Genomic DNA, 17914 nt, shown 5'->3' on the forward strand with positions numbered 1-17914 from the left:
GGTTAATTTTAAAAATTCTTTTTTACTGAACTTATAAAATAAATGAAATTTATCTTCATTTTGCGCCTTTATCATTTAAAATTAAAAAAAAAATTTAATCAATAATTTTTTCCGATTTAAAATATTCCTTGAACTCTATGAACTCTGCTTAATAATAAAAAGCTTTCTTTAACCAGTTTTAAAAGCTAATAAAGGAGTTAAATAGACACACATATATAGATCTTGACCTTAATTAAATTTAAAACAACATCCTTAACTTAATTGTTTTTAAAACGAATTAAACAAATTTTTAATTTTCGTTGAAATTGATCCTGAATGTTTATTTTTCTACTTTAAGTGTTCCTAGTATAAAACAATTGCTTGTATAGTGACGTCATAATGAGCTTCTGTTACGTTCACACGATACAAAACAGAACCAAGTTTTTTTGTTGTTTTTATAAAGATTAATTTGTTTTTAAATATAAGTCTAATTTGGAGTTTTGTTGTCGTCACTTTACAGAGGTTGTGACGTCACTTAATCTATTGTGACGTAGTGGTTTTTAAAATCTAAAAACAAGCTTTTAAAGGCGCTTTTATTTAATACATTTGCAAGGAAAATGGCAGTTTTGGTTTTTGGGAAAAAAATTACAAATTAAAAAAAAACTAAAAAGGCCAAAAATACAAAATTAATGACAACATAAAATCTAAAAAACAAAGTAATTTTAATTATAAACAATTAATAATCTTTGGTGTTGACGTCACCAAATGTTGACGTCATAAAAACATAAATAATCTGAAAATGAAACTTCTGAAATAATATAAAATACAAAATTTTTAAGAAACTTGATTTTAACTATGACGTCATATCGTGGTACTACGTATATTAAAATAAAGTTATTACTTGTGACGTCATATTTAAATTTAAAATTTTGTACCACGTTTTTAATAAAACCTTGGCGCGTGTCACAAATAATGTGGCACGTTGTCAATTATGACGTAATAATTGTGACGTCATCATAATAATCTTATTTGACATTTTCCTGAACTTATGGTGGCCCCACTCCGGTCACTTGGTGGTGTCCTTGCGCGTTTTGTTGGTGCACGGGGAACCGATGACGTAGAGGGTGATGATGGTGATATCGTGACGTCATCATATGGGGTTTATGCATGCGGGGGTGGTGAGGGGGGTAATACCCGCCGGAATAACCGGGGTAATTGGGCGGGAAATAGACCCCGCCAAACCCTGGGTGAAAGTAGGGAAAAGGGGGGCAACGATCCGGGGTCAATGACCCTGCCATGCTGAACAAAGCTTCGGGTTCGCATACGAACTTGTAAACGTACCTCTCGCCTGCCACCTGACGGATACAAAAATGTCGATTAAATTCGGTTAAAACTAAATTAGAAAAATGGATTTTACAATATTTTAATAATTCTTAGAGATGCGCTTTCTTATTATGACGTCACAAACCTTCTGCATGATTCCCTTCTCGTAATAATATCTGAGAGATCGACTTAATTTGTCGTAATTCATCGCCGGTCTGTTCTTCTGAACTCCCCATCTTCGCGCGACCTGAATAAATTGAGAATATCGTTAAAAGATGACGTCACGTTTCCATAAAAACGAGTTTTAATTTTCTTACAAACACTACGACGCATTTTAAATAGCTTATATCGATGACGTCAAAACCAACCGACAAATTTATGACGTCAAACTCTTTTTTTATTTTTGTGACGTCAAAAATGATCGATGACGTCAAACCTTAACAAATTAATGACGTTATATTTTTTCCATATATTTTGTGACGTCACATAGTTTTGCTGATGTCACATAGTTTTGCTGACGTCACACTTTACGAACAAATTAATGACATCATGCACTTGTATTGACGTCACATCGTTTTTAATGACGTCACTCACCTCTTCGGGCTCGACTAGTTTAAACTCGAGTCCTCTTCCGGTCCAAGCGATGACTTGTTGATTGTTGACCGGATCCTCCAGCAAGGAAACCAGGAACTGCCACAACTGGAGGCTCCCGCGTCGTCCGTATGAACCACTAGGTTCCCTGGGGATCAAAATAGTGGGTTAGATTGGTGCATGCAATATATAAATATTGGGGTAATATAGATAAAACATAAAAATATGTGGTAATAATGAGAATATTGGGGTAGGGGTGGGTAAATATGGGTTTAATATAAAAATAGTGGGGTTAAATTGGGTAAATTTGATTGGGTAGATATGGAAAATGGTTGCGTTAGATTGGTGGATCCGCTAAATAAATCTTGGGTTAGTGTTGGGGTAATACAAAAATATTGGGGTAAGCTTGGAAACCCCAGTGCCTGAAAACACCAGTTTATCTACAATGAAACAATTAATATTAACCCCAGCTTACCCCAGCCCTATTTTTGATAAATTCTCTTAAAATTTCCTAATAAAATGTTGACCTAAATTCGATTAAATGTTGTTTTTGGAAAAAATGTTTTTTTTTCGGTAAAATGGTCGCGTTCTAGCATATAGCTCAAAAATGAGTAAATGGAAAATAAAAGAAAGAAAAATAAAGGAACGGAAAATGAAGAAAACAAAAAATGAAGGAACAGAAAGTGAATTAGAAATTCTGGTTCCTTTATTTTTGTCCTTCATTTTCCCTTCCCTTAAATTCCGCGTCTCCGTATTACAGAGCTTTAATTTACCGTAATTCTGTCGGAATCTGCAAAATTTCTCTCTGTTGTTGTTCCGCATCCTCGAAGCTTTCAACTTGTTGTTTCACACGCCCGGGTTCGAACCCAACTACCGAAGGTTTCCTATCGACCTGATTGTTGAACCCATAATAGGGCGTGACGTCATCGGGTTCGCGAGGCTCGCTCTTGATTCGAACTTGAGTCGCGTCGTTCGGTAACATGTTAGGAAGCTCCTGTGACGTCATAAATGGGTTAAAATCACAGCGAATAATAGTTAAATGTCACAAGTTACTGTTATTATTACGTCACAAATTCTAAATTTGTCGTCACAATTAAATAAAGAACGAACCTGCTTGATCGCATGGTGGCGCTGCGGAGACTTTGCCGGGGCCGAATTTTTTCGACACAAATTTTTGTCCTGCGCACAAAATCTACTGCGCACGTTCCGATCCAACGACGCTGTACGTACTAGTTGTGACGTCATAGACTGTCGGTCAAGGTTGTAATCGACGAACGTTTCCGATCTTGGTCGATTTCTGTTGAAAAAAGATTTATTACGTTACAATGCGATTGATACAATGAATGAATTGATTATGACGTCACGGTAGAGGTTGTGACAATAGTTGTGGTGTAACAATCGGATAATAATAGTGATTGTAGGTTTAACAATGAGGGTGGAATATAATAGTGATTGTGACGTCACAAAGTAATTGTTGACATAAAGTCGGAAACGATCGGAAATAGTTCACAAAATTTATTTTATTTTTATATTTTTTTTAAATTTTAACATTAATTAATTTAAATAGTACTTGCGATTTTTTTTATTTTTAGAAAATTTTTAGAATTTGATTTGATTTTTTTATTTTCTTCTTTTAATTATTTAAAATAATTTAAATTATTTTTTAAATAAAAATTTAAATTTCATTTTAAAGTCAAATACATCGGGCACGAAAAATACGAAATTGTTACCGTCAACAAACCACCATTATGACGTCACACTTGAGTTAAGAATGACAATGCTTAAGATTAAAAACTTCCGAAATGTTTTAGAAAACTGTCGGGTCGGAACGAAAGTTGGTCAACCGTTTAAAGTGATTGTTACGTAAGCATAGGCGCATTGTTAAAGGGTTAAAATTGTTGAAAACATTATTTTTTTAAATTTTCTAAATGTCAGATTTATTTATGTCTGTAAATCGCGCCATATTTGACCTCGATTGTTTAAACAAACGAAGGTTATTACGTCACATTGCTCATAAATCTTAAATTAATTTTATATTATCGATTTACCTTATATCATGCTGGCTCGTTGGTTGTGACGTCATAGCACAGGATCTGTTACGTCGAAATGCGACTTCTGTTAAAAAATAAAATTTTTAAAATATTTAATTGATCATTCAACTTAAAAACAAAATAAATTTTTGCAACAATTTCTTAAACTCGTAAATATGACGTCACAATCTCCCATCTTTGAAGTCATAGTTGAAGAATATATTGTCGTAAAAAATTTAAAAACAATAAAAATGGAAACAAGTCTTTATTATTCAAACACAAACTTATTTTATGACGTAATAATAACTAGTTTATGACGTAATAATAATTTGTTTGTTTTTGAACAATTTGTTTCAATATTTGTCGTGGATTTGTTTAAAAATCACAATTTCTCTTTGTTTTTTACTAAAATTGACCAGCGAATAATTTAAATTAAATGCCCACCTATGTATGGTTAAGGTAGACGCCTGTGTTTGTTTGTTTTTACAAAGTTGATTAGGCAAACACTCGAACATTTTAACCAGAACAACTTTTGTATTGGGTTGAAGAATAGAAATTTATCCACATTTTTTATTCGAAAATTGAAATAAAATTTTTGTATAATTTCCTGGGGATTGCGTTATATTCGTGAAAATTTTTTAATAACAATATGTCAAAAAAATATTGTTTTTTTTTGGTTAACACATTTTTGGTTTAATTATTCGACAACTAAATTTTAAAATGGTAAAAATGGTAATTTTAACTTGGATTTGTGTAAAACTAATTTGCCAAAAAATAAATCCTTTAGAGTTTTATTTAGGAATCAATATCTTAAAAACATAAAATTAATTACGATTTTTTATTTATTGGGGTCAGAATTTTTAAGTTTTCAATCTTGTGACGTCAAAAACATGAAAAAATTTAACTATGACGTCACTTTATAAATTCAAACTAACCTGATGTTGCTTTCCTTAAGGGCGCGGGTTGTCGAAACTCAAAATCATTTGTGGCCACTTGGGGCGGTATTTGCTCCGTTGCTAGGTTACCGCTTGCCTGGTTACAGGGAACCTGATTTCCCACTAGGTGAGCTGTTGCTATGGAAGCGTTCCCATGGACACCGGTTGTTAGGCGGACGTTGTCAGGCACATGGTTACTGGTTGCTAGGTTGGCATCTTCGTGGTTGCTTACCACGTGGTTACAGGTTGCTAGGTTACCAGGATTATGGGGTGGGTAGGGGTAAGGGTTATAATAGGGGGTGACTAACTCGTCGGGACAACTCGACATCCTCGCCCGGTTGTCGTAACACGCGGTGTCGCTGTACGGCGCTGTTAACACCGAGTCACTGGCGTGACGTAGGTTGTTGCTAGGGTAACTGTGAGTGGGGTAATGTGAAAGAGGGGGTGGTTCGTTTTGGGGGTGATAGTTAGGGGGGTACTGGGGCGGGTACATCTCGGGTCTGTAGTTTGCGTTTTCGTAATTGTCTATTGCGCACTGCGCGCGGTTCGGGTGCGTGACGTCATTATTGTACGCCGCGTATACGTCATCGTTAAAAAACACGTTCTTTGTTTGATTGACAGCTGGGTTGGTGACGTAGGGAACCTCGTTGCTGAACTTTCGAACTTGTTGTTGGTTGGATTCAAACTCGCAGGATGGGTTCGGTAAATTTTTATCCCAACTTAATCGGTTTAGGCTCGAAGTCGACTGTTTGGCGGGTATCTCGACCGGCACTGTTGCTTTCCACTGCGCATGCGCATCAGGCACGCCAAAGCAAGCCGCCTCCACTCCGAAATCTGTTCCCAGATCCTCCAACGCGTCCAACTCCGGAGTTTCAAGATTCCTGTCATCATCATTGGTGAATCCAGACGCGTTTCTGCTCCTCCCACTAATTCCTCCAACTCCTCCTGAAGAGGAAGGTGGAGAGGAGAACTCCGGGAACACGTTGTCGTTGGCAACAACTGATGATGACGTCAGGGCGGCGGATGAATATTCAGGAACCTTGGATTCGCGACTGGAATTATTTTCAAGCGAAACAACTGAAATTGAAAATAAAATTGAAGAAAGTTTGGCCTTTAATAAAACTTTAATTTTATAAATTTTTTTTGTAAAAGATTTTTCTGGTTAAAATAAATGTTATTGCAAAGAATTTAACCTAAAAACCCGTTGCGATTTTCAATTAATTTTGGGGATAAACTGTTTAATAAATAAAATAATCACTCCAAAACATACTGCATAAAAGTTAACTTAAAAAATGACCACACATACTGAATAAAAGTTATTTTTTGTGTAAATGCAGATTTTAGTTTGTTTATTTTAGGAGCTTTGTGGTCGATAATGTTAACAAAAAACTTGTTTCAAAACAAAATTAAAGCTAAAAATAGACGTGGGCTTAAGAATGACAATGATTTATAGTCAGCCAGATGTGAGTTGTATTTTTAGCTTCATTTTGAGCTGATTACAGGTTGGTTTAGCATGTTATTTAGACTACACATCATGTAAAGTACAAGATGAATATTAAACAAAGGCTGTATTGTATGATAAACATACTAAAAAAACGGAAATATTAATAAATTTTAGCCTTGAAATGTTAAGTACTACTTGGCAAAAATGCCACGCTGAATTTTTAAGTTGTAATTGCAAGTTTAAGCATTTAAAAGTTGTAATTAATTGAGTTGTTCAATTTTTGGTGCCAAGTACGACTGGTTTTCACAAATATGTCGCTCAAGTTAATTAATGACATTAACGGCACGCGGTTTTCTGCGTGCAATGCGTCACGCGCATGTAAGTTTGGCGTGTAATCCTATTTTTTCCGTTTTTTTATCGGATTAAAAGATTAAAATCGGAATTAGAACTCGATTGATTGAACGTTTGTGTTAAAGTTACGTTTGACGTTCATTTTTAGTCTTAAATTTAAGGTAAACTTAATCTAAATTACTTATGTTTAATATATATATTTTAATCAATTTTCAAGATTTAGTACATTTATTGGTGTTTAAAAATACAAATTTATGTATTAAATACAGTATTAATAACAAGAAATAGGTTTAAAAATCGTATTTTTGTTTCCTCTTTTTTAAAGTTACTCATTTTTATTAGTGACGCACTTGTTTACATTTTGGTAAGCATCAGCAAGTTTAAACATTCAAAAGTGCTGAAATAATGCTAAAATGGTAAGTGTTGAGTAAATATTGTATTTCCGAATTGGTAAAAATTGTGTGTATTTAACAGATAGCTTTTAACCAGTTAAAAATTTACTTTAAAAACGAAAGAGAAAAACGAGAGAATGAAAGAGAGAGGTCTGTCAATAAAAGAGAGGGAGCCTCTCTCCTTTTTGTTTTCTCTCTCGCTTTGGTTTATTTCGTTCAGAACAAAAAAGTCATTCACAAAATTCGAGTTCTGCGGTTGTGCGCGTGCGTGTCGCATGTATTCATGCGCCGCATTTTGCGCGGAGTGATTTATTATTGCACGATCTGTGTGATATTTTTAAATGACATTTAAAAATCTGAAAATGTTAAATTAATGTTAAATACAATGTTTTATTTTCAACATTATTTAAATATAAATTACAAATATAATTGTTTTTTATTAATTTAAATTATGTAAACAGTTTAAACATAAAGTTATATGATTTAAAAAAGGTTTATTTATCACTCTTTTCAAAAATAAGTATAAAAATATAAAAAGGCGTAAATTTATTTTGGAAATTCTGTTATTTCTTATTTGTAAAAGGAATTATTTATGTTTTAAATAAAAAAAATAACAAAGTTTAAATAGCTGAAATAACAATTTTAAAAAATTCTTTAAAATTTTTCTCAAATATTGATCGTATTTTAAACGAAAGTTTCGGAAATATTAACTTCACGCTAACTTTATTTTCACACCTATTCGATACAAATCCAGTGGAAAAGACACGAACATTAGTGAAAATAAGCGACCGTGACGGTTTTAAGTTCTGTTGAACCGGAAATTTTGAGTTAAATTTCGACAAAAAGCCGAAAATAATTGGAGCTAAAAGCGAGCAATTTTACATCGTTTTTCACACTTTTTTAAACTTAAATAAAACGCTAAAAATATTGATTTTTATGCTTTTTACAAGTTTTGTATATTTTTGCTTTATGATATAATATACTACTGAAAAAATAATATTTAAAATTTTTTTTAAGTGAAAAATCGGAGCTAATAATATATACAAATTATTTTTACAATTTTTTTTTCTATAGGAGCTTATAATACACTGCTTAAATTAAAAATTTAAAATATTTTTATTAAGAATTTAAAACATATTTACTATATAGAATATTTAGAATAATTTCTTATTTTTGGGCAATTATTTTTATGTTTTTTTTTATTTTTAGGCCCTGTATTACAAATTAAATAAATTTACAGACTAAAATTTTAAAGTTGTTTTTTAACAAGTGACTAAAGGGAAATTATCAGTAATTTAAAACTTGTAAATTTAGGTTTTTTGTTTTATTTTTATGAGTAAGAAAATTATAAAAATTTAAACTTTGATAAATTTCTATCTATTCGCCTTAGGCGTCAACAATGGTTTGATAATGACGTCATAAAACTGATTCTTTTTATAAATATACAAGATTTTATTTTTACTTTAAATTTTAATTTTTTTTAAATTTTTTGATTTCGTTGAACCCGAAATATATTATGTTTTGAGTCTAACAATAACGGATGTCTCTCGCGACAATTACGACCTAACAGTGACATTGTGACGTCATATTCGTACGAGAATTTAAAGCATTTCCTTTTTACCAAATAACTGCCAAAATTAACGAGAATTCGAATTTGTAAAAAATAAAATCTTATTTTGTATTACTCTTATTTTGTATTACTGGCGAAGTTCCGCGAAACAAATATTAAAGCGGATAAATATTAAAAAACTTACGATTTTTGACCTCGGGCACAAATTGGTCACCATCCCTGTCTCCATCTAAAAATATTTTTGTTACAATTATTGCTCAAAAAAAATTTCGAAAAATTTAAATAAATTTGTTATTTTAAACAAAAATAAAAGTTGTTATTATTCGTTGACTATTTGTTTAAATTAATTAAATCTTAATTAGTAACTTTTAATTTATGTTTACCTTCGCCGAACCAAGTTTCTTGTAAAATATTAAACTCTGTCAGCAACAAATCTAAAAAAATTAAATTTATTTAAAACGAAACTTAAAGTTAAAAAGAAATAAATTTATTTTATTAAAATTTTATAAATTTAAGCAACTTAATTAATTTAAAAAATTAATATAAAATTTAGAAAAAAAAACACATTTTTTTTATGGTTTATGTGCAATACTATTATTACGTAACAAAAAACAGCAATACTTCGACTGTGACGTAGCGTCGGGGAAAATGTCTAGAATATGACATCATAAAACTTTGGTGCAAAATGTTTTTAGGTAAAATTTTTAAAATTAAAATTAAGTTTTAACTTACCGTCGTCAAAAGTTAAATCGTCCGATTGTTTTCGATTGTTATTTGGTAAATTGCCATTGTTTCCATTGTTATTTCCATTGTTTCCATTGTTTGGGGGATTGTTGGTCATTGTAGGTAGGCTCTGAGAAAAAAAAATTGTAAAATTTAAAAAAAAAATGTTTTTTAAATTTTTTTTTTTCTGCTGGTTTTTAAATTAATTGTTTGTATTTGTTAGGTAGCAATGGATTTTAGAAAATATCAAAGAAATAAAAACAAAAAAAAAAGATTTAAATTTTAATTGCCAACAATTAAACAACAAAAAATGTTTTTACGACACCGCTAACACGTTGTTTAGGAAGTTTCAATTATGACGTCATAATTACCTGTATTGACGTAAAAAACGGAACTTCTTGGTCAAACATCGTTTACTCCAATGCTCATGACGTCATTAATTACGTCACAGTTAATTTTATTCACCTTTTATTACGTCATTAAATAAGTTTTACTAATTTTTTATTTCCTGGAATAAAAAGATTAAAATTGAAAGTTGTGACGTCATAATTAGTCACGTGTTTGAAACAATGATCGGTTTTGATTGATGTGTTTCGTGATTTTTGTCTGAATTTTTTGGCAAAAAGTTTTTGATTGACAGTTTACAATTTTAACTTCATTAATCGGCAATTTTTTAAACAAACTTTTTCAACTTATTCTGTTTTTGTTATTTTCGACATAAGGAATTTTTGATATTTTTATTTCTACCTTTTCTTACGTTTTTAAAATAAAATTTTACTAATAAAGAATTTGTAATAAAAATAAATTTGGTTAAAATTAATTGTTAAATGGTTTGTTGGTTCTAGAATATTAAGATTTAAAAAACAGAGTTTTTAAGATTTGTTTAAAAAGTTGCAGAAATCTTGCAGCTGCGTTGATGTCTCCAGAGAGAAATTTGATTAATTGTTTCCGCTCCTAAAATAAACTTAGTGACATTTTATTTAAAATGACATTTCGTGGTCTTTTACACTTAATTCAATCATTTAAGGAATCTTTTGTTTTACTTTCTTTTATTTTTTTTTTTGTAAATTTTTTTTTGTTTTTTAAAATTTGAGTTTTAACAACTTATATCTGTTTTAAAAAGTTACTTTTGATAATTAAAAAATTAAAATTCTTCTCCGCTAATTATTTATTTAATCAATATAATTTCGTTATTGGCCAAATTTTGGGTAAAATAAATTCGAAAATTTGTTTAAAATTTTTGTAATAATGACATTGCATTTAGTTCATCTGAGTTCATCACGTGACATTAACACCTGATTTAAATAATTATAATCAATATTTGTGACGTCACAACTTTCATTTAAGTGTCAGAATGGTATTTAAAATTGAGTGATGTTAAAAAATTCAACATTTTTACTAAAAGTTAAAAAATAAAAATAAAATCGTTTTAAAATAGTAAATATTATGTGTTAATTACTTTATTATAGTAATTACTTAATTAACAATATATTAACTTTATCTTTTTAAATATTTTTAGCGTTTTATTTACATTAACTTTATTAAAATTTATATTATTATCAAAATAATTAAATTCACAATTTAATTTTAATTCAAATTTAAAAAAGAAAAGGTATTTCTTTCTCGTGTTAAAAACTGAGAACTCAAATTAGGTCGATTTCTGTTTACTCGCGACTTTTAAACAGTGTTTGCGCAAATAACCCTTTCAATACCAACCCATCCCAATTCCGTGCATCATGTACGATAAAATGTACGCCGATATTGAAAGGGTTATATTGTTCGAGGAGTATATTGTAACGACTTAAAGTAGACCAACTCGGTTTAGATTTCTTATTTTTATGTTTTTACGTTAAAATGTGTCACAAATCTAGTAAAAAATAGAACAATTTTAATTTAAATTTGTTTAAAATGCACAAAAATTATTTAATTAATTAATTTTTTTCTTTTAACTAACTAAGAATTGTAATTGTTAATTTTATTAAGTTTAAATTAGTAATTTTTTACTTATTTTGACAAGTTATTAAAACTAAAATACTTGCAATAACAATGGGATGTTACCAATTATTCAAACCTTATATTATGACGTCACAATCCGTTATATTATTTGCTTGATTCACTAGTTCAATTATGAACAACAATAAGCTTTGTTTTATAACGTTTTTAACAATTAAATGCAACAACTAAATTGCAATAGCACTACAGCATAATATACTTCATTTAATTTTAGTTTTCAGACTCGTTAACTTGCTTTAAAATATTCTATCTTACTAGACTGCCTGAATTTCGACTCTTAACCGTTTTTTTCTACCATTTAAAACGCCTTGGTGGTGCTAAACATTAAAAAAAATCAATTTTTAAACGATTTTAATTAAAAACTGCAAGTTGGGACTGAATTATTCTGAGTTTATTTGTAGAAAGACTTTAAAGTAAAGACGCCAACATACCGTAGCTGTCGGCAATATCTAGTTTTTATGAATAAGAGACATTCGTACAAACCCCTTTTTCTCTTCATGTGACGTCACAGAGCTATTATTCTCTCGTTTTCTCCCCTTGTTTCTTTATTTTTTCCATTCATAAAAATCTTAGCTTTATGTCTACGATAATATCAGAATATTTCGACAGAATTTATCGATTTTGCTTTTACCAGTTTTGCTTTAAAATTAAATCAATTTTTTAAAATGATTTAAATTTTGATATATAATAAAATATAAATGAATTTTAATGAATATACAAAAATGCATTTTAAATTTTTTTTGGGTTTGGTAACCATGCCATAATATACTTAAAATCTTTATGTAAACATTAATACTTTTGACATGTTTTAAATCATTAAATTAATTTTGTCATTTTTTTCCCGTCGCATTATTGTAATAATAATTGTATATCATATTTATTATTTACTTTTATCAATGCGCGAAAAACCAAAATAAAAAAAAAATTATATTTTAAATATTATTAAATTATAGATACACAAATATTATTAAATTATAGATACACAATCTTTGTTTAAAATGTTAATTTTTATCTAATCTTGTTTAACTTAAAATGTAATATTTAGTAAATATATATTATATATTTAAATTTAGTAAAAAAAAGTAAATTTAGTAATTTCAAAGACACTTTACATTAATTGTTATTTTTGTAGTGCACTAAAAAAGCAAAACTTAATTAATTTAAAAGTTGTCAATCTCATAAAAACTCGTAAAATTAAATTTATTTATTTTGTAAATTCGAAAATTCGGATACGATTAAAACAACTTTGCCCTGAGGCGGAATTATTTAAGTTCGGATATTTCTGATGGTTTTGGTTGAAATATAACAAGTTCTTTGTTGTAAATAAGAAAATAAACATCACATTTTTGTTGTTATTTGTTTATTTTGCTTTGAAGTTTTAAGCAATAAGCAATGCTGCAAAGATGTGAAACTTTTTTTGCATATTTTTTTTTAACTTAAAAAATAGTTCAAAATTTTTATTGTATATATTTTTATTCTCGATGTGGGAAAGTCGAATGCGCGACTTAAACATAAAGTAACATTAGTTACTCCAACCCAGTCTCGAGTTGCCTTCAGCAGTTTGGAATATTATAGATTATAATTGCCCGATAATTATGCTGCTGATTAAGTGCTGGCTCAGCAGGATAATGATTTCATAATGTTTATAGCGCCTTACTCGCTGCAGCATTCGAGCAGTGGGGATTGAACCCACGACCTCATGGTGGTGTAGCAAGTGTTCCTACCACTACACCAATATAATGCAAATGTTAGCATTTCTTTTATACATCAAGTAACGTGTTTGAAAAGCTCAATTTCAAACCATTTTAACACCGTTTAGTGAAATATAGCTTATACTTAAAAGTCTTATTTTATCTTTTTTTGCATTTATTTTAACCACATTATTTTTTAAATTTACAAAACTAGTGTTTTTAAATTAATAATAAACATTTTTTTAATATTTTTATTTGTTTACAATAAAACAATTTTAAAACAAATTTAAATTTTTTGTTGTTTCCGAAGTTTTCTTTACATTATCTGGAACAATTACTTTTATGACGTCACAATTAACTTCAATGAATCACGATCGCGATATCTCCAAGCTTGTTGAATTAGAACGTCATCGACTATGACGTAACACAGATTTGACTTCTCACCTTGAGGTTACACCGAGGTCAAACATGACACAGGTGTGGCGGCGCGACTTTAATTATGACGTCACAAATAGTTGATGGTATCGATTAAAATCTACAAGTAAACAATCAGTTATTGTGACGTAACAGCTGCGAATTAAATAATTTTATTTTTTTTTAACATTTTAAAGTTTTTAAACAAAATTTAAGATAATGAAGTTAAATAATTTTTAATAAATGATGTTTGTTGATGTTTATAAATCTTCGACGATAGGAATTTTAAAAGATACAATAAATAAAACCATAGTGTAGGAATTATACAAAACACATTTTAAGAGGTAAAACTTAACGTCTAAACACGCTTTTATATTGAAATAAAATCGCTTAATCTAAACATAACATTAGGTTTGCAAATACTTGATTCAATATTTTGTGAAATGTTTTATAAATATAAATTTTGCTGGCAGAATTTGTTAACTTATATCTATTCTTTTAAACGCTTGCTCGCTGGCGACTACTTGCGGTGGCTTATTTCATCAAAATAACGCTAAATTTCTCAAAAAAGCTCAGGGTTATAAAGTTTGTTTTTATATTAACGTATATTTTTGTGTAAGATCATATTTTAAGTTTTTTAATTTTGGTGATGTTATTAGTTTTCAATTTTTTTTGGGTTTATTTTTACGTAAAATTGTTTAGATTTACATATGTTTATGTATTTTGTTTTTATAATAATTTAGAATTGTCAAAGCTTAAATAACCAAATAAAAAAAATTATAAAATAAATCTTAAATTAAACAACAAAAAATATTACAACCTTTAATGTTATCTTTCACTAAATAAATTAAACACGTAGACACCTAAAGTACTTAAATTAGCTTAATGTCAAATTTTAGTTTGCTTAAACATTTAAATGAAGTTTTGTTCAAATAAAAGTTGACCTTACTTTGGCACAAGTTATTGCCCGCGGACCAATCTGAGTTTTGTTTAAACAAAACTTGCAGCATGGTTGGTTGACTGTGTTACTTACTATGTAAATGTAACAACAGTTTTGCTGAATTTAAAAGAGTTATCAATATACAAAGAAAAACAGTTGCAAACACTAATTTGCATACTGGTAAAAAGAGGCGTGATTAAAATCCACCAATCACATTTTATTGCTTACTAATGTTGTCATGACAAAAAACCAATAGCAACATAATACCACTGGTTGTTACGTCAAATGCGTAACTTTTCTGTTACATTTTAAAATTAAAAATATTCTATGGGGCGCTGGTACAACGATGGATATTATGTAAAAACAACGCGTTTTATGTTCCACAGGTTAAAAGATTTTATATCTTTTAAACTTTTAAAGTATTTTGGTTTAAAGTTTGTATAAATTTATTTTGCAAACTGTTTTTTAGTTGTTGATGTTTATACAATATAAAGGAATTTTTATATTTATTTGTTGAAAATGGATTATGAACAGGTAATGAAAATATTGCTTGTTGCTGTAAGTGGTAAATCGATATCAAAACTTTGTAATTACATATTTTTAGTGGAAACAGGAACAAAAAAAGCGCCGTGAACGTCGCAATAGGGAACGTTTTAAAAGGGAGCAAAAAGAACTTCAAGAACAAAAGGAACGATATGAAAAAGAACTTAAGGAACGCTACGAAAAAAAACGTCTTGAAAAGGAACAAAAAGAACGTCGTGAAAAAAGACGAAGGGAGCGAAATCGCCAAAACATCACGTACAACATATTAGTGGTAAAAAACAAAGTTATCTTTACACGTTTATTTAATTACCCGTTTTCAAAAAGCATAAAAACTATCTTTGCATAATATCTCCTAGATGAATAATCCTGGAAGCACAAACTCTGCGTCAGCGAGCAACCGGAATGGTAACAGAGATTTCCGGATGGATTTCCCCCAAAGAGAAAGACTCAAGGCGTCTATGCAGTATCATGAAACGGTTTTTAAGCAACAGCGAGAGAGCGACAACGTGGTGGCGGAAAATCATCTGCGATGCTCTTCTAGGCATAGTAAGTACATTTTGCTTATGGTAAGATTTTCTTTGCACAGTGAAAGAGTAAGAAAAATATTATTATCCCTAATTATAAATTTAAGTGTTTTTTGTTTTACTTTAAGATCGTAGTTTTATTCTATTAAATATGGATTTGCTTGTGACTCATGTTTAAAGCACAAATAGTACAACATTTGTGCCGCTTAAAACAAAAAAACTGTTTCATTTAACTTGGTTTCTGTGTGGTATACACATTAAAACCTTAAGGTTTTAGCCATACAGTGTTACATTGTTTGCCCTTGAGCCCGGCGTTTACGGATATCGTATATACACTCCAACTGCACAAACCTTAAAAAATAAACAATTAAAATGAACTTATGTTGTCAACTAATTGACTTATTTATTAACAGATCTACGTAATTACACCATGACTCGTAGTTCTTGGTAAAAGTTATTTTTATGTGAATTTTAGTATTTAATTAAACGATTCAATTTGATTCCTGTTTCAAGTTTTTAATCAGCTGCTTTTTGTTGTTGTATAGATATAAATATTAACGTCAAATAACCTGCAGGTGTTTTTAGCAATAGTATTGAATAAATATCAAATTGAGCAATTTTTTGTAAAAATAAAATTAAAAAGTTGTTGGCCATTTCGTTTTATTTGTTGGTTTACATCGTCGTTTAGAAAAATCTTTAAGCTACTTACTCTACAGCAGTCCACGTCGCAAATTTATTAAATACCAATTTCATGAAAATTTTAGCAAAAAAAATGAACACTAAATTTAAGTAATGTCTAAATCCATGTTTATTGGGTGGCGTCCGTTCAAAAGAACAAAATTGCCTTGCTCTTTTTAAAACGAACATTTGCACTTAATAAAAAGCATAAATGACTTGTTGAAAAAATGATTTAATACTAGAAAAACGAGGTTAGAGTTTCCATGTGAAAAAGTTGTTAAAACACCCGCTAATTCGATAAACAAGTTAAAGTTAAAAGCATTCGAACTTATTAAAACAGAGAGGAAAAATACGTTAAAGCTTGTCAGCATAAATAGTTGTTTTAAAATAATTTAATATTAAAACATAAAAAAGTGAAACTGGGCTTATGACGGATTTATTCTAAGTGATATATAGTGGTTATACTAAGAAAATGGGTAAGACACTTAAAAAGGATCATTAAATGATTGCCTACTATCTTTTAGTAATAAATAATAATGTTAAGTGTAGGGTTAAAAGACGTATTTTAAAGAAAGCTAATTTAAAAAATTATGTTCCATACGCAATGTTGTACTTTTTGAATAGTTAAAGTTTATAATTTATTTGTTTTTAAGCAATTATCAATTTTAAAGCTAGATTTCTGTTTTATTTCAGTAATTTTATCGTCTATTGACTTCTATGATAAAAAATTTCTGTCTACATCTGGAACGCCTTGGTTAAATATTGACAATGTTTTAAATTATTCTCGAACGTTTAAAACTGGGTAAGTTTATGTTATAAATATTTTTTGGAGGATATTGCCAAATTTTTAACCAAATAAATGTGGTAAAGGTACCCTAAGACTTATTACGCAAAGTCGTGCAATAATTCGGTTACTCTTTGATAAAAACTGCTGAAAAATTTTCATGTAACTTTGCTTTTAAATATAATACTTACCATGTGACTTTTTTACGTTACTTGCAAGGTTATTACAAATTAAGCTTATTGTTGAATTTTCAGTGTCTGCAGTTGCGTTAGGTTTTATTTATTTAAAAAACTTAATGTTATGGTTCGATAACACTTTAAATCTAAATATAAGGGGTAAGTTAGAAGGGGTTAAGGGGTAAAAAGGGGTTCAAAAAAGTGTAAGAGCCTAATATGGCAGGCCCCTAAGTTCAAGGTTAAGTTAAAAATAGACAAGTTGTGTTGTAAAAAAAAACTAAAACTATTTAAATATTTTCAAAAGATAAAAAATTGTTCAGAAAATTGCTAAAAACATTGCAATATTGGAATAGTATTTTTATGACTCATTTGTTTTTTGAAATGCAAATTTTTGTTTTAAACTGGTTGAGTTCGATTTTTATATAACATTTTTACTATTAAATTTTTATATCAGCAAATGCTCATTTTTATTGGTTTAACGATATAAAGTGTACCATGGCTCGTACAGGTACGGTAAATATTTGTTAAGGTTCAGTAAACCATTAAAAGTTGCTTTGCAGTTATAAATCAAATTTGCAGCAAAATTTAAACTAGTTTTAAGGATTCTAGATTATTTCATTAATAAAATGAATTTGGATAGCGTATACTAAATAATAATTGACTGCTAAGTGCTGACTCAGTTTGTATGTTTAAAGTTGCTGTTTTAAATGTTTAAAGAGATGTTAGAATTTTTCAAATACAGCGTACCCAATTAAAAATACTTTAAAAGTAACAATTGTCTTATATAATATGGCTAACTATTGCTTTTTATGT

At 29.3% G+C, this 17914-nt stretch overlaps 2 protein-coding genes across 2 annotated transcripts; one reads left to right on the forward strand and one right to left on the reverse strand.

Annotated features, from left to right (window-relative positions):
* Positions 1 to 574: 574 nt before the first annotated feature.
* On the reverse strand, positions 575 to 10054 carry LOC145741856 (uncharacterized). The gene is made up of 11 exons (XM_082559523.1): positions 9710 to 10054; positions 9348 to 9468; positions 8999 to 9049; positions 8800 to 8844; positions 4859 to 5935; positions 3942 to 4008; positions 3004 to 3190; positions 2667 to 2887; positions 1897 to 2041; positions 1448 to 1549; positions 575 to 1334 (listed from the first exon to the last, which is right to left on the reverse strand). The coding sequence occupies exons 1-11, from the start codon at positions 9746 to 9748 to the stop codon at positions 1026 to 1028; spliced, it is 2364 nt and encodes a 787-aa protein (XP_082415649.1). The 5' UTR covers positions 9749 to 10054; the 3' UTR covers positions 575 to 1025.
* On the forward strand, positions 7028 to 15929 carry LOC145741860 (uncharacterized). Its single transcript, XM_082559528.1, has 4 exons — positions 7028 to 7069; positions 15001 to 15210; positions 15296 to 15485; positions 15877 to 15929. Exons 1-4 carry the CDS (start codon positions 7067 to 7069, stop codon positions 15912 to 15914), a joined length of 441 nt encoding a protein of 146 aa, XP_082415654.1. The 5' UTR covers positions 7028 to 7066; the 3' UTR covers positions 15915 to 15929.
* The last annotated feature ends 1985 nt before the right edge of the window (positions 15930 to 17914 follow it).

This window comes from Corella eumyota, chromosome 2 (genome assembly GCF_963082875.1).
Source record: "Corella eumyota chromosome 2, kaCorEumy4.1, whole genome shotgun sequence".
Classification (NCBI taxonomy): domain Eukaryota; kingdom Metazoa; phylum Chordata; class Ascidiacea; order Phlebobranchia; family Corellidae; genus Corella; species Corella eumyota.

Bases quoted from the DNA above. Each gene is read 5' to 3' on its own strand.
- LOC145741860 (XM_082559528.1), top strand. The intron at 15,211-15,295 runs GTAAAAAACAAA...AATATCTCCTAG, and splicing joins TCACGTACAACATATTAGTG to ATGAATAATCCTGGAAGCAC. The intron at 15,486-15,876 runs GTAAGTACATTT...ATTTATTAACAG, and splicing joins GCGATGCTCTTCTAGGCATA to ATCTACGTAATTACACCATG.
- LOC145741856 (XM_082559523.1), bottom strand. From the start codon at position 9,748: ATGTTTGACCAAGAAGTTCCGTTTTTTACGTCAATACAG. The intron at 8,845-8,998 runs GTAAACATAAAT...AAATATTTTTAG, and splicing joins AGAAACTTGGTTCGGCGAAG to ATGGAGACAGGGATGGTGAC. The intron at 5,936-8,799 runs GTAAGTTTTTTA...TTTCAATTTCAG, and splicing joins TGTGCCCGAGGTCAAAAATC to TTGTTTCGCTTGAAAATAAT.